Genomic DNA, 14,463 nt, shown 5'->3' with positions numbered 1-14,463 from the left:
CGGACAGGCTTGGTCCTCCGGCAGACGGTCTACCTTGCGTCGGTCCCGGCGACGCCGGGTCTTTCCTGCTGGGTCCTGTGTTGGCCACTTTGTTCTGTCATGTCCCATCGGAACGAGAGTAGGACCCAAATGCAGGACTCGGAAGATGCAAGATAGTTCAAGGAGACACGTTTATTATATGCAGAGGTAGGGGATCGAGCAGGCAGTCCGGTGCAGCAGCGGTAGTTGGGACGTAGGGCGAAGAGAGCAGATGAGCAGACAGACAGGAGTTGGTACACAGGGAAACAATCAACGCAGGCAGAAGTATCAATGGAGTCAGCCTTACAAGTTTGGTCGGAGAACATGCGAAGGTCGGTACACACAGGTTCGATCAGGGATACCGGAGCACACGAACGGGACATGAAGATCAACGAACTGGCGCCGGCCAGTTGTCATCGCGGTCATATAAATCCACAGCATAATCAGGCTGCATGAGGCGCAGGTGTGCACCTCCCAATCAGCGCACCTGCGCGGACACCCGCACAGCTCGTGCTGGAGCGGCAGGATCATCACAAACACCTTTATTTGTGCCAAGCATTTCAGGCTAATAATACACCAAATGTATTGTAAATGTATGTATGTATATTTATCATTTGTTGTTAAATTATTCTGGTCATGTGTTTGTGAGTTAGCAGAACAACGTAAAAACTAATGATTCCCAATAGTATTTGTGGAAGCATAGCAAGTGTCCAGTAAACGCCTCTTTTATGCACTTGCACATTGGGATTGTGCAGCACAAAAGGACAACTGACTGCTGCAACCATCCTCGTATTTGGAAGTGCTGATGAAGTAGCCCACAGGAAGTAACGGGGGCTGGATTTCAGACTTTGGGCTCGTTTGTGAGTTACAGTCGGACTAAGAGTGAAGATATTATTTCAGGCTGAGCAGGGATTTTGAAAGCTCCCTACACACTGGGATGTGCATTGAGAATAAGTTCCTTAATTTTCCCCTTGTGCTACAATTCTTCCAAAATAGCACTCCAAAATCTGGATGCATGTGCTATTGGAAGCGCTTTCTGACGACACAATGACACCGCTCTTGAATAGAAAATGTTTTTCTTCGATGGCACCTCACATTGTGACATACTTGCTGCGCGGCGACATGGCATTCTGTGATCCCGCCCCCTCAGCAGAAACACAAAGGAAGGGAAAGTTGAGGGTGAATTGCGCAGTCCACTTACATTGGGGGCAAAGTGGTGCAGTGAGAAATCTGATCCAGCTGACAAAGCTATAGCACTGGAATGAATGAAACATGTATCCTAGCTTGGAATGACTGATGAAGTCAGATTGTTTTAGATTGTTCAGCACTGCTGGAGCTATTGAGTGTTTAAGCATAAAAGTCTTATAATTCCTGCCCAAGTCCTTTGTTCTTGCTTTTCATCATCAGAACAGCAGTTACTGAGGCCCTGAACGCAGACATTTTTTTCATTTTTTTAATACTTTGAGGAACACAGAAATATTCATGGATACATATGGCTAGCTTTAGAAAATGTTCCTTCCATCCAGCCATCCTCTTTTGTTTTGCTTGACCTCATCAGGGTCACAGGTGAGCTGGAGCCCACGGGTACAACTTGCAAAATGAACAGTACACAGAGAGTTCAGCTATCTGTTTACTCTTCTTGCTTTTTAATGAGCCAACTTTCCAAATTACTACAACTCTGCTCCACTGGAGTTCAGCGTGTTTCTTTGTTGTTCCATTTGTCTAAGCACAGGCTGTCTTGTGTATCCGTGTTGTGATAAATCCTGATAAAAGCGGGAAAGCAGAGCAGCAGCAGTGTTTGTTTATCATCTGTCTGCTTTTCACACTAACATCATCTGTCAATCCCTCATTCTACCATCTTTTTACCTTGACTTTTCACTTTCAAACCCACACTGCTTATTTTGTTGGATCCCTCCCCACCCCCCATTAAATCTATCAAATTCACAACCACTGTGACGTTGATTCATGTTTATGATATTTTTTTTTTTTTTACAAGTTTCTATTGTTAAGTTGTTTTTTATTCTACTTAATAAACCGTAATACATCATTCTTCTATTTTTTTTTAATTGTGACTCCTGTATTCCCCTCTTATTTTCACCTGTATGCTCTTGGGAGCAATACAAAAATGCAGTGCTGTTGCCTTGCCATCAAAATGAGTCATTCACAGACAACTCCACAAAAAAAAAAAAAAAAAAACACTTTTCTGGTACTTCATTTCTTTCCAGTATCCAAATGCAGTACTTAGCACTTTTGAAATGTAAATAAACTTGTTTTCTTCAGCTGTAGCTTCCTCCGCTGGCCCTTTTTATCAGGCCAACTTCAAAGTGGCACATGGTACTCTATCTCTCCACTGTTCTGTGAAATAAGGTCACGGGTGGTGCTTGGTTTTCAGAGAAACTTTTTTCTTTCATGTAAAAACCTTGTGGGTGAGGGGAACGAAAGGGTGGTATGGCAGGCAACCACCCACCTCCCATGCAACTGGGGACACAAACACTATTGTGTCGTCGTCTGCTGTGTAAGTAAAGGTGGTGTGAGTGGGTGGTTGTGGATGATGGTTATTTTGGTGGCAGCAGTTTGTCTTGGGGATGTCTTCATTCACCCGTTTGAATTAGATTTTCCTTCTTTTTTCTTATTGCCCTATCCAGCTCTAGTGGTACCAATGTGAGTGTTTGAGACTGCACCAAAAAGGACAGATGCCACAAGAGGACAGAGCAAGTGAGAGAGAGCAAGCCAAATTGCACAAATTGGAAAAGGCTGAAAGTGTATTAGACTTGATAGTGGGCAAGGAGACAGAGGTAGACAAACAGGACAAGTCTGCTTAAAATAGAATGAGATGCTTTTCTCCAGACAGATGTTGGCCATGACTGTCATCCTCGCCCTAGGACTGCAGTTCAACAATGTCATATTCTCATACATCCAACTTCTTTGCCTCGGACTCTAATCTCAAATCATTGGCTCAAACCCAAGAAAAGACTTATTTGGACTCGTCCCCACACCACGCTCTTTAACAATAACTATAACTGCTTGAGGGAACAGTCGCACCACCCCACAAAGGCAACTAAAGCATCATAGCACTGTGATTCAGCTTGCAGTGCAAGATTAATTGTGAGAGTGGTTTGACTCTCGGTGCATAGGCAACTAAAGACAAAATATGGCAGCAAGTCTTGTCGAAGGTGCATCGTCCTGTTATCCACCCTCCCTTGCTGCAGCACCATCGGGTCTAACTGGTTAAGTTTGGCCCTTTCTGCCATTGCAGCATTGGCAGCAGCTGTCAGAGGGTCGGACGGTACACTATGCAGGAAACTGACTCACCAGACAGAAACAAATTCAAAAGTAAATGCTGATTATATCCATATTTGCTGAATCAGTTTGCTGTGCGTTTTTAGTGTGTGTGTGTGTGTGCATGTGATCAATGTATGTGTCTATTGAAACACAACTAAAAAAAGGCTGATGTGTTAAACTGATTCAGGACACTATAATACAGTACAACCACAATCTTAGGAAGCCCTTTTGAAGACATTTAAAGACTAGCGTATGCTCAGTGACACAGTTAAACCCGTGGTTTTCCAACTGTTTTTACAAGTGGCCAATCAGTATGGCACTGGTTTTGCCGCAGTTCAAAATACCAATTCACAGTCTACCCTGTCACAACATCGGAGGTTACAGCCAAACAAAATGCACAAAAGCTTTCGCTTATACTAAAAATATATTTTAGGTTTTGAACTAGCGAGATGGAATGGGCACCCACAAGCCATGTACAATAAATAGAGTATATGAAACATGAAATTGTCATAACCAGGACTTGTGGGCGGACCCAAATGCACGACACGGGCGACAGGGAAGTAGTAAGGAGAAAGTCTTTATTCGTTCCAGAATCGGTAACCGGGGAGTCAGTCAGCACAAACAGCAGGAACAGTAGCGACAGGCTTACATGATAGGTCAGCAGACAGGCGTTGGTCGGTACACAGGGTGTTAGCGTCAGGAATGCGGAAGTGTGGGAACGTGGCATGCGAGGCGACGATCTGGCGAAGACCCGTCATCCCCTGGGTTCAATAAGTACAGGTGTTAATCAGCGGGGATGAGGCGCAGGTGTGCGCCTCCTAATTAGCGCCTCTCTGCTGGGACCCGCCCAGCAAGGGCTGGAATGGCCGGGCCATGACAGAAATATGTTTTATGTCAATACTTAACTTCATTCCTAATGGAGTGAACGATTGTCCTTTGAAATACTGTACATTCTCTTATTTATTCCATTTTATTCCTTAACTATTGATCAATCATTTTATGGATTTATAAATGTCATAAAGTACAATATGCTGTATGTACAGCATCAAATGCAAACATGGTGAAGCAGCATTTATCACTTATGCTGCACAAAAATGGAATAAGTTGCCAATGGAGGTTTTTGAATCCAGGTTGAAAACTTTTTTCTCATGCAGTATTTCAACTTTTTAATCACATTTCTTCCACTGTGTGTGGTTTTAATTGTACTTTTTAAAATATATATATATTGTCACTTTTGTTTTTGTCCTATTTTAAGTGTTTTATCTCTTTGTTTTGAAATAGTTTTAATCATGTAAAGCACATTGAGTTACCTCGTGTATGAAATGCGCTATACAAATGAATTTGCTTTGCTTTGATTTACTAAACTGGCTCACTGTTGAAGGTGTTGACAAATCCGCTGGCTAAAATTCTGTATTTTCCGTCATTTGCTGCATTTAGCTGCAACAGCATGGCAAGTGCACAGCGATCTGAAAAAAAAAAAAAAAAAAAAAAAGAATTAAATTTGTGATCAACTATGGATTACCAACTCCAGACATTTATTAAGGATGAGAAATCTTAATTGCATGGTAGTATTAAGTGACTAGTTTAATGCAGCCCTATCGGGGCACAAGCCAGTGCAATCGTAGGCCGGTCCCAAGCCCGGATAAATGCAGAGGGTTGCGTCAGGAAGGGCATCCGGCATAAAAACTGTGCCAAACAAATATGAGCATTCATCTAAAGAATCCCATAATGTATCAGTTGTGGCCCTGTTTAACAACGCCCGCCCCCGGCACCGCTAACCTGCAGGACATCGGTGGAAATTCAGCTACTGTGGGTCAAAGACAAAGAAAAGGAGGAAAGCAGATTCGTCGTCGTCAGAAGAAGAGGAATGCACAGAGCCTATTACTGAATGTAGGGACTTTGAATGTTGGGACTATGCCAGGAAAAGCTCAGGACTTGGTTGACATGATGATTAGGAGAAAAGTTGATATATTGTGCATCCAAGAAAGCAGGTGGAATAATAGTGAGGCTGGAAGTTTAGGACCAGGGCTTAAATTATTCTACCACAGAGTTGATGGGAAGGAAATGGAGTAGGGATTATTTTAAAGTAAGTGCTGGCTAAGAATGTCTTGGAGGTGAAAAGAGGATCAGATTGAGTGATGAGACTGAAATTTGAAATTGAGGGTGTTGTGAATAATGATGTTAGTGGCTATGCCCCACAGGTAGGATATCACCTTGAGTTGAAAGAGAAATTATGGAAGAAACTAGATGAAGTAGTGACTGGTGGAGATTGTAATGGACAAGTTGGTGAAGGAAACAGGGGCAATGAAGAAGTGATGAGTAAGTACGGCATGCAGAAAAGGAACTTTGAGGGACAGATCGTGGTGGACTTGCAAAAAGGATGAAAATGGCTGTAGTGAACACTTATTTCCAGAAGAGGCAGGAACATAGAGTGACCTACAAGAGCAGAGGTACAAGCACGCAGGTGGATTATATTTATATTTATATATCGGTGGACAGGTAAAGCTCCCGGAAGACTGGACTACTACAGGCAAGGCGATCAGAGAGAAAGGCAGGAGAGTACTTGGTGTGTCTTCTGGTAGGAAAGGGGAGAAGGAGACTTGGTGGTGGAACCCCTTAATACAGGAAGTCATACAAGGAAAGAGATTAGTGAAGTAGTGGAACACTGAGAGGAGTACATTCAGATGCAACATAGTTTGGTAGAGGTGGCAAAGGCTAAACAAGAGGCATATGACGACATGTACACCAGGATGAACACAAAAGAAGGAGAAAAGGATCTCAACAGGTTGGCCAGACAGAGGGATAGAGATGGGAAGGATGTGCAGCAGGTAAGGGTGATTAAGGAAAGCGATGGAAATGTGTTGACTGGTGCCAGTAGTGTGAACAGAACAAAAGAATATTTCAAGTTGATGAATGAAGAAAATGAGAGAGAAGTAAGAGTAGAAGAGGCAAGCGTAAAGGACCAAGAGGTCGCAATGATTAATAAGGGCGACATTAGAAAGGCACTGAACAGGATGAAAAATGGAAAGACAGTTGGTCCTGATGATATGCCAGTAGAGGTATGGAAGCAATCTGGAGAGGTGGCTGTGGCGTGTTTGACCAACTTATTCAATAGAATACTAGCGGGAGAGAAGATGCCAGAAGAATGGAGGATGAGTGTACTAGTTCCTATTTTTAAGAACAAAGGTGATGTTCAGAGCTGTAGGAATTATAGAGGAATAAAGTTGATGAGCCACAAAATGAAGTGATGGGAAAGAGTAGTGGAGGCTAAACTCATGAGAGAAGTCACTACCCGCGAGCAACAGTATGGTTTCGTGCCTAAAAAGAGTACCAAAGATGCATTATTTGCCTTAAGGATGCTAGTCAAAAAGCACCGAGAAGGTCAGAAGGAACTACATTGTGTCTTTGTGGATCTAGACTAAGCCTATGACAGAGTACCAAGAGAAAAACTGTGGTACTGTATGCGTAAATCTGGTATGGCGGATAAATATGTTAGAATAGTACAGGACATGTAAGATGTCAGAAGAACAATGGTGAGGTGTGCCGAAGGTGTGACAGAAGAATTTAAGATGGAGGTGTGACTGCATCAGGGATCAGCTTTGGGCCCCTTCGTATTTGTGATGGTCATGGATACGGTGACAGATGAGGTTAGACTGGAATCCCCTTGGACCATAATGTTCACAGATGATATTGTGATATGCAGTGAAACCAGGGACCAGGTTGAGGAACAATTAGAAAGATGGAGACATGCACTGGAAAGGAGAGGAATGAAGATTAGTTGAAGTAAAACAGAATATATGTGTGTGAAAGAGAGGGATGGATAGGGAAAAAGAGTGAGGCTAGAGGGAGAAAAGATAACAAGGGTGGATGACTTCAAATATTTTGGGTCAACAATCCAGAGCAATGGTGAGTTTGGTAAGGAAGTGAAGAAACTGGTCTAAGCAGGTTGGAACAGCTGGCGGACAGTGTCTGGTGTGTTATGTGACATAAGAGTCTCTGCTAGGATGAAGGGCAAAGTTTGTAAAAGAGGGGTGAGGCCGGCAATGATGTACGGATTAGAGATGGTGGCACTAAAGAAACAACAGGAAGCCGAACTGGAGGTAGCAGAAATGAAGATGTTGAGGTTCTCGCTCGGAGTGAGCAGGTTGGATAGGATTAGAAATGAGCTCATTAGAGGGACAGCCAAAGTTGGATGTTTTGGAGACAAGATTCGAGAGAGCAGACTTCGATGGTTTGTACATGTTCAGAGGCGAAAGAGTAGGTATATTGGTAGAAGGCTGCTGAGGATGGAGCTGCCAGGCAATAGAGCAAGAGGAAGACCAAAGTGAAGGTTGATGGATGTGGTGAGGCAAGGCATGAGGGCAGTTGGGGTTAGAGAGGAAGATGCAGGAGATAGGCTAAGATGGAAAAAGATGACACGCTGCGGCGACCCCTAATGGGACAAGCCGAAAGGAAAAGAAGAAGAAGAATTAAGTGACGAGTTAGTGACTGGTTAGCACATGTACCCCACAGTTCTGAGGACCGGCAATCAAATCCCGGCTAAGTCTGTGTGGAGTTTGCACGTTCCCCCCGTGCCTGTCTGGGGTTTCTCCAGGCACTCCGGTTTCCTCCCAGACCTCCAAAATATGCATGGTAGGTTGGACGAGAACTAATTGCCCCTTGTGAATGGGAGTCTGAATGCCTGTTAGTTTCTATGTGCCCTGCAATTGTCTGGCGATCACTACAGGGTGTACCTGTATCAAGAAGATACCTGGGATAGGCTTCAGCCCACCTGTGACCATTGTCTGGATAAGAGGTACAGAAAATGGATGAATGGATGACTTCAAATGTTTGTAAAGGCTAACAAACTGTGTGGATATTTTGAGTATACTGGTAGTTAAATCAACCAAAGATATGACAAGCCAAAAGGAAAAGAAGACTAGCCCTACTTAAAACTACAAAGACACTGAAAAACATTGTATCTACTCGCTTATGGGGGCTGCCAAATTAGTGCTTTTTACTCTTGCGAGATCACTAATTTGCGCAGATGAAATACCCCCTTTATTGACTAAGAAAACATAACAATACAATTAGTAAATATTCAGTGACACTCTTGACAGCCGGTGCACATTTTCCATCTCCGGCACGGTCTACACTCGCTTGAATAATTATAATACAACCAAACAGACCAAATAAGTGTCTTACAAAGTTGACTGATCACAAGAGTCTTGTCATAACAAGCTGACAATGAATGAATGGATACAAAAATTACAAACTATTAAAATCAATCTTAAAAATGGTCAATTATTGTTTCTTTCAACTGACAGACGGTGTTGCTAAATACTCTCAAAACGCCGCCCCTCCAGATCTCGCAGCTGTCAATCAAAGGCATACCTCCTTCGGTGGCTGCTCCTCAGCTGTGAGAGAAGCTCACACGAGAGACATTCTGGGGTACCCACTCTTTCTCTTTGTTAAAATTCATCAGAGTGTCACAAGGAGGAGGAACGGGGACAAAGTAATCCAGGCAGGAGTACAGTGCTCCACCCATTGATCAGGTTCAGTTTTTCCCCTTCTCTTCCTTACACCACTGATGGCCTGAAAGCTGTTCCATCATACCCCGAGCTGCTTCTCCAACTGCTAGCAGCCTGGCAAGGCGTCCCAGTGCTCTGGATCCCAACCTGTTTGCTGCTGCCTCCCATTGTCATGCTCATGGGGGCAAACGGCAGAGAAGCTGTAGCCTAAATAACACAACCCCCCACCTCAGTCTGTCTGGTGGCCGTCCAGTCCACCTAAAGTGAGGAGCTTGGGTGAGTAGTTCAGAAGGTTGCCTAGAACACCAAGCACCAGGGTCCCTATGGGGTCATTCAGGCAGATGTCCTAATGGCAAAGCAGGAACCAAACAGGAGCAGGTGACAGCTGCGGGTGAAGCATTGCCGATGCAGGACCGAGAGATGGTGGATGCTGGTGGTCAAAAACCACCAAGGCATGATTGAGAGGTAGCCGCTGTTGGTAGAGCACCGCCGATGCATCGTCAAGAGACAGCGGCTGCTCCTGGTTGCCAACGCACAGGTGTGGTTGAGAAGTGGTGGCTGCTCCTGGTTGACCATCACCGGGGCATGTTAGAGGGGTGGCGGCTACTGCTGCTGCTCCTGGTTGACCACTGCTGAGGCATGGTTGAAAGGCGGCGGCTGCTACTGCTGGACGAGCACCGTCAATCCTTGGTCCATAGGCGTCAGTTTTACAAAAATATCATGCTAACTGTTCCTGCTGCAGACACATGACCCTGCGCAGTCCCATCTCACTCATACGATGACAAACAATGCACACACACGCTGAGCTTCTTGTTGGAATACCTGTAACAACCATAATAAACTGAAGCAAAGCACGCATGCAGATGGTGTAATAAACACAAGCAACGCTTGCTCACACCTGCTGTAATGAACTCAAGCAAAGCGTGTCCCTGCACATAAACAGAACTTCAATACGCTTTTGTGTTTTCACAAGGGCCACATGAAAGGAGACAAACATTCGCATGCAGCTCGAGAGCCAAGGGTTGGCTAGCCCTGTTAGGGGGTAAATACAAACAGGTGGACACACTCAACTGAGGACTGAAAACATGAAAAACATGGAACACAGGAAAAGATGAAAGACCATGATAGTTTCAGTCGTATTCCACAGGTGTTATACTAATCAGAATACAGTGTTTTTCTTGTGCTGGCATATACAATGTATTACTGCTTTACAACTTCTTCTATATGAGATGTTTTGTGTTTGACTGTAAACATCCATCCATCCATCCATGCATCCATGCATCCATGCATCCATACATACATCCATTTTCTGAGTTGATTATCCTCACGAGGGTCACCGGAGTGCTGGAGCCTATCCCAGCTGTCATTCCGTAAGAGTCTGGGTACACCCTGAACTTGTTGCCAGCAAATCGCAGGGCACATAGAGACAGACAACAGTCACACTCACAATCACACCTAGGGGCAACTTAGAGTCTCCAATAAATGCATGTTTTGGGATGTGAGAGGAAACCCGAAAAAAAAAATACACAAAGACCAGGAGAACATGCAAACTCCGATTTGAATCCCGGTCCATCGAACTGTGAGCTTCGCGACCATGCCGTCCATCTTTAAATTCAAATGAATGTCATTGTATCTATTTATGTGTACAGGTCATCTTCACATGCCATGTTGGGGGTATTTCAAGTAAGACACTGACATGATCATCTTAGTGGAACTCTCGAGTATGTGCGGATTATGGAATGCTGGTAACACCGTCAGAAAATGCTCATCTGTGCTTACACTGCAGCTCTGGAACTTTAGCCAGCCGAGCTGATCAAGTCAATGGCCGAATGGCTGAGTGGTAATTACGTTATTTAACACTGTTGCAAAACCGTGTGGTCGAAGTGCAGAAGGCCTCACTCACAGGTCCCTGTGGAGAGGTTAGCATTTATCTTGGGATGAACTTTGTTATTGTATTTCACAAATGATGCGCGGACAGGCACTCCATGCAAACATGGCGCAGTTGTAGAGCACTGGCCTCACAGTTCTGAGGATCGAACCAAAAATTGCCCCTAGATGTGATTGTGAGTGCGACTGTCTCCATGTGCTCTGCGACTGCCTGGCAACCAGTTCAAAGAGTACCCTACCTCCTGCCCGATGACAGGTGGGATAGGGTCCAGCACTCCTGTGACCCTCGTGAGGATATGCAGCTCAGAAAATGGATGGATGGAGATCTATTGTAGCTATGCGTAAAGACGTGTTTTCGAAAATAAGTGTCTTAAATAAAAATGCACAAACTGGTGATTTGGTCATTTCACATTTGATAAGGTGGCAAGAACTCCAGAGACGCAAAATTTGTACACAACCAGTAAAGTTAATTTTCTGTGATATCACCCAGGTGAGTATTTTAGCATATAAACTTACCTGTAAATTTTGTATGCACTTTGTTATTTATATAAATGTATCACCAAAGCATCCATCCATCCATCCATTTTCCAAGCCACTTATCTTCACAACGGTCGCAGAAGTGCAGGAGTCTATCCCAGCTAACTTTGGGTGAAAAGTGGACTACACCCTCAACTGGTGGCCAGTCAGTCGCATGGCATACATATCGACACAGAAATTGATCCCTCGCTACCCACACCAAATTCAGACGTGTGTAGCACTCCATCAGCAGAGCTTGTGTTGGATAAAGCATTCGTCATGCACCATAATGTGTGTGTGTGTGCTCGCATGCGCGTATTTGTCTTGATCTGTTGTGGGTAGCCTGAGAGATTGAAGTGAAAGTTGTCATCGCCAGTAAACATAACCACTGACATTCAGATGTAAGCAGACACCAGTGGTCAATAGCGACAATGTTAAAACGGGGTTTTATTTACTGTGCATAGTTCATTTCAGGTAACATAAATACACACACACACACACACACACACTGTCTAGACACATAATCAGTCCTTCTATGTCGGTACTTCAACTGTTTCCCATCATGAGACAAGTTTGCTAGGTAACAAAAAAAAAATCCCACGTTATATTAATGTAGGTTATATAGTGAGATACACGGGAGGCCCCGTAGCTCAGTGGTTAGAGCACTGGTTTGGTAAACCAGGGGTTGTGGGTTCGTATCCCACTGGGGCCTCCACTCCCTGAGAAGGGTTGCGTCAGGAAGGGCATCCGGCGTAAAAATTGTGCCAAACATATATGTGCATTCATCTGAGATGACACGCTGTGGCGACCCCGAAAGGGACAAGCCGAAAGAAGATATAGTGAGATACACACTGGTGTATAAAAGAAGACATAATAAATATATCTATTTAAGATATATTTAAAACACTAAATATTATATGGCCTAACCTGTTTTGCTACATTACACTGTTCTAAGTAGGGATGAGATTTCTAAACTTGGGCCCAGGCCCCGAAGGGATCCTGGATCAATTTGGTCATCAACTGTCAGTATAAAAAATTGTGTGTTATTTTACTGATCATCAAGCGGGGACCCAATTTCTCATAAAACACATTTTGATTCATGTTCCTTGTTATAAATATGTTGCTGTTATGTTCTTTGTGATTTCTTTATTTACATGGTGGACCAAGTGGGCACATACTTTTTCAATTAATCAACACCACTGACAGTTTTCATTAACCCCCCTCCCCTCCCCCATGAGCTATCATCTTATTGTGGTGTATGGGCTTGTGTGTCCAAGAAGCTAAGTTGTCTGGGGCTTCATGCCCCTGGTTGGGTCACCCAAGAAAAACCACATCTCCATAAACCCCTGTGATGATTAAAAACAATGGATTTAGGTTTCACGAGTCACCAGGGTTTCCGTCTGGAGTCAGGCCTGGATGAGGGGATCAAACGCGAGCACTGCACTAGCCCGAAAGGGTAGTGTGGGTCCTCCTTGCCATAGTCTTGGCACCTTGATACCCTTGACAGAGATGCAAATTCCCCATGATTGACATTTCATGCATTACACAAAAGAAAAGTATTTCACATAGCATTTATTTGATTTGACTGAAGGGCAGGTGATCACTTTCTATTTTCAATTGTTCTTACATGAATTATTCTGCACTAAAAATTTAAAGTATTTCTCACTTGATTTAATTTTGAAATGCATTTCTCACTTGATTTAATTTTGAAATGCAACTATACTTTTCAGCAAAGTCTTAGACTTAAAATTTTGTCCTTTAACTGTACATATTTATACCTTCATAGTCATGTTGATCAGCGTTTCTGAAGCACGTGTGGACAATAAATGTTTCTGACCTGTCAATCACTCATACAATAGTACCCTGTCAGACAGCCACATTGTCTTAACCCCTGGTTTGACACGCCCCTCTGACCATATTGTCGCATAAGCAATGCTGGTTGTCAGTAGTGTGTGCTTGGAAAAGTTAATGTTATGAAGAAAATGGTCCTCAGATGCGCTTGGGGAACGTGCAATTCTGATGAAAGATATCCTGCTAGGCTACAAGGGGCCCGGTTTATTCACTTTCCATAATCTAAAACACAATTGCTGGATGTTCGTAGGTAAGTGAGGGCAAAGTGTCTTCTCTGAGTTTGATTGAATTATTATCAGTGATTTATACATTGCAGGAGTACTTTGTTAATAGATCACTGACCTGCTGAATGAAGTGTGTAATGTTTTATGCCCAAGAGTTGGGTTAGTGATACGTAAATGCGCGATGTCATGCAAGAGAAACGTCTATTTGCCTATTTGTATCACATCAGACTTTTAAGAGCACTGGGTTCGATTGCGAGCCAAGTCAAATGAATACACATACACACTTATAAAGACTACAATGATTTTACTCGGGATCTTTCCAAGTAAAAAGTACTCACCCTGCTTTACATGTGCACTACGATTCCACTTTCATCCTGTTGGATTTCAGTGTGAAGTTTGTGAGGCGTCAAACATTTTTGCATCAATCGCCAACATTTCGGTGTAACTCTGACATTCCGCCCTGCTCCATCCAAAATCTTAATTCCGTGTACATATCCTTGCGTAAAATAGTTCTCTTGATAGAATTCTCTTGGACAAGTCTGACGGATTTGGCAAAAAACATACCACATTATTAACTGGAATACGCAATAAACATGTCCTGTTCAGTCGCCATCTTGGAAGCTTGTGGAACATGGCTAAGGGGGTGGAGTTTAAGATTACCATCGGAAAGGTCCTTTGTGGATTAAATGCAAAAGTCAATCAACAGAAAAGGGCTTGCATACAGGTGGATTTAAAATCACTGACATTGTGATGTACTGTAGTTTTGTCAATTAATATTCAAGTACATGCCCACTTCCCATTTGGTACTCACCCATTCAACTCAGCTGAACAGTTAACATGGCATTTCCTGGTTTTAAGCAAGCAGGCCTAGGCCACTGTCATGTCAATACAAAGTACATATACTATACTGTAAAGCATGCATAGGTTGTTTTACAACAGTGCGTGACTATATTCATAATTTATTATTTAACATTAGAGGATGTAATAGGGCTAGTAATTTCCCAGTGACACGCCATTAGAAAACTATGTTTTTTTGTTTTTCAAAAGAAGTCAATGGATACACAGAATCCCCCAACTTTTTTTTTTTTTTTTTTTTGCATTTGTTAGCAATTAATAGCATTGGTATTATCTCTGGACCTGTGCAAACAACACAATCTTTTGGACACATTTTTTGT

The 14,463-nt window shown here is 43.3% G+C and overlaps 1 protein-coding gene across 2 annotated transcripts in view; it reads right to left on the bottom strand.

Moving 5' to 3' along the window:
* The window catches only part of LOC133501237 (phosphatase and actin regulator 4B-like), a 56,188-nt gene extending 42,290 nt beyond the window's left edge, over nt 1–13,898 (bottom strand). For both annotated transcript variants that reach the window (XM_061820847.1, XM_061820846.1), the window contains exons 1-5: nt 13,627–13,898; nt 4,674–4,766; nt 3,950–4,061; nt 326–531; nt 34–94 (exon numbers count right to left, since the gene is read on the bottom strand). In XM_061820847.1, the coding sequence (XP_061676831.1) occupies nt 34–94; nt 326–531; nt 3,950–4,027 (345 nt within the window). In that variant the 5' untranslated portion in view covers nt 4,028–4,061; nt 4,674–4,766; nt 13,627–13,898. The remainder of the gene's footprint in view (nt 1–33; nt 95–325; nt 532–3,949; nt 4,062–4,673; nt 4,767–13,626) is intronic.
* Nucleotides 13,899–14,463: the final 565 nt, after the last annotated feature.

Source organism: Syngnathoides biaculeatus, chromosome 5 (assembly GCF_019802595.1).
Source record: "Syngnathoides biaculeatus isolate LvHL_M chromosome 5, ASM1980259v1, whole genome shotgun sequence".
Lineage (NCBI taxonomy): Eukaryota > Metazoa > Chordata > Actinopteri > Syngnathiformes > Syngnathidae > Syngnathoides > Syngnathoides biaculeatus.
Note: the sequence above shows the minus strand (reverse complement) of the source record. Positions and strands in the feature narration are given on the sequence as shown.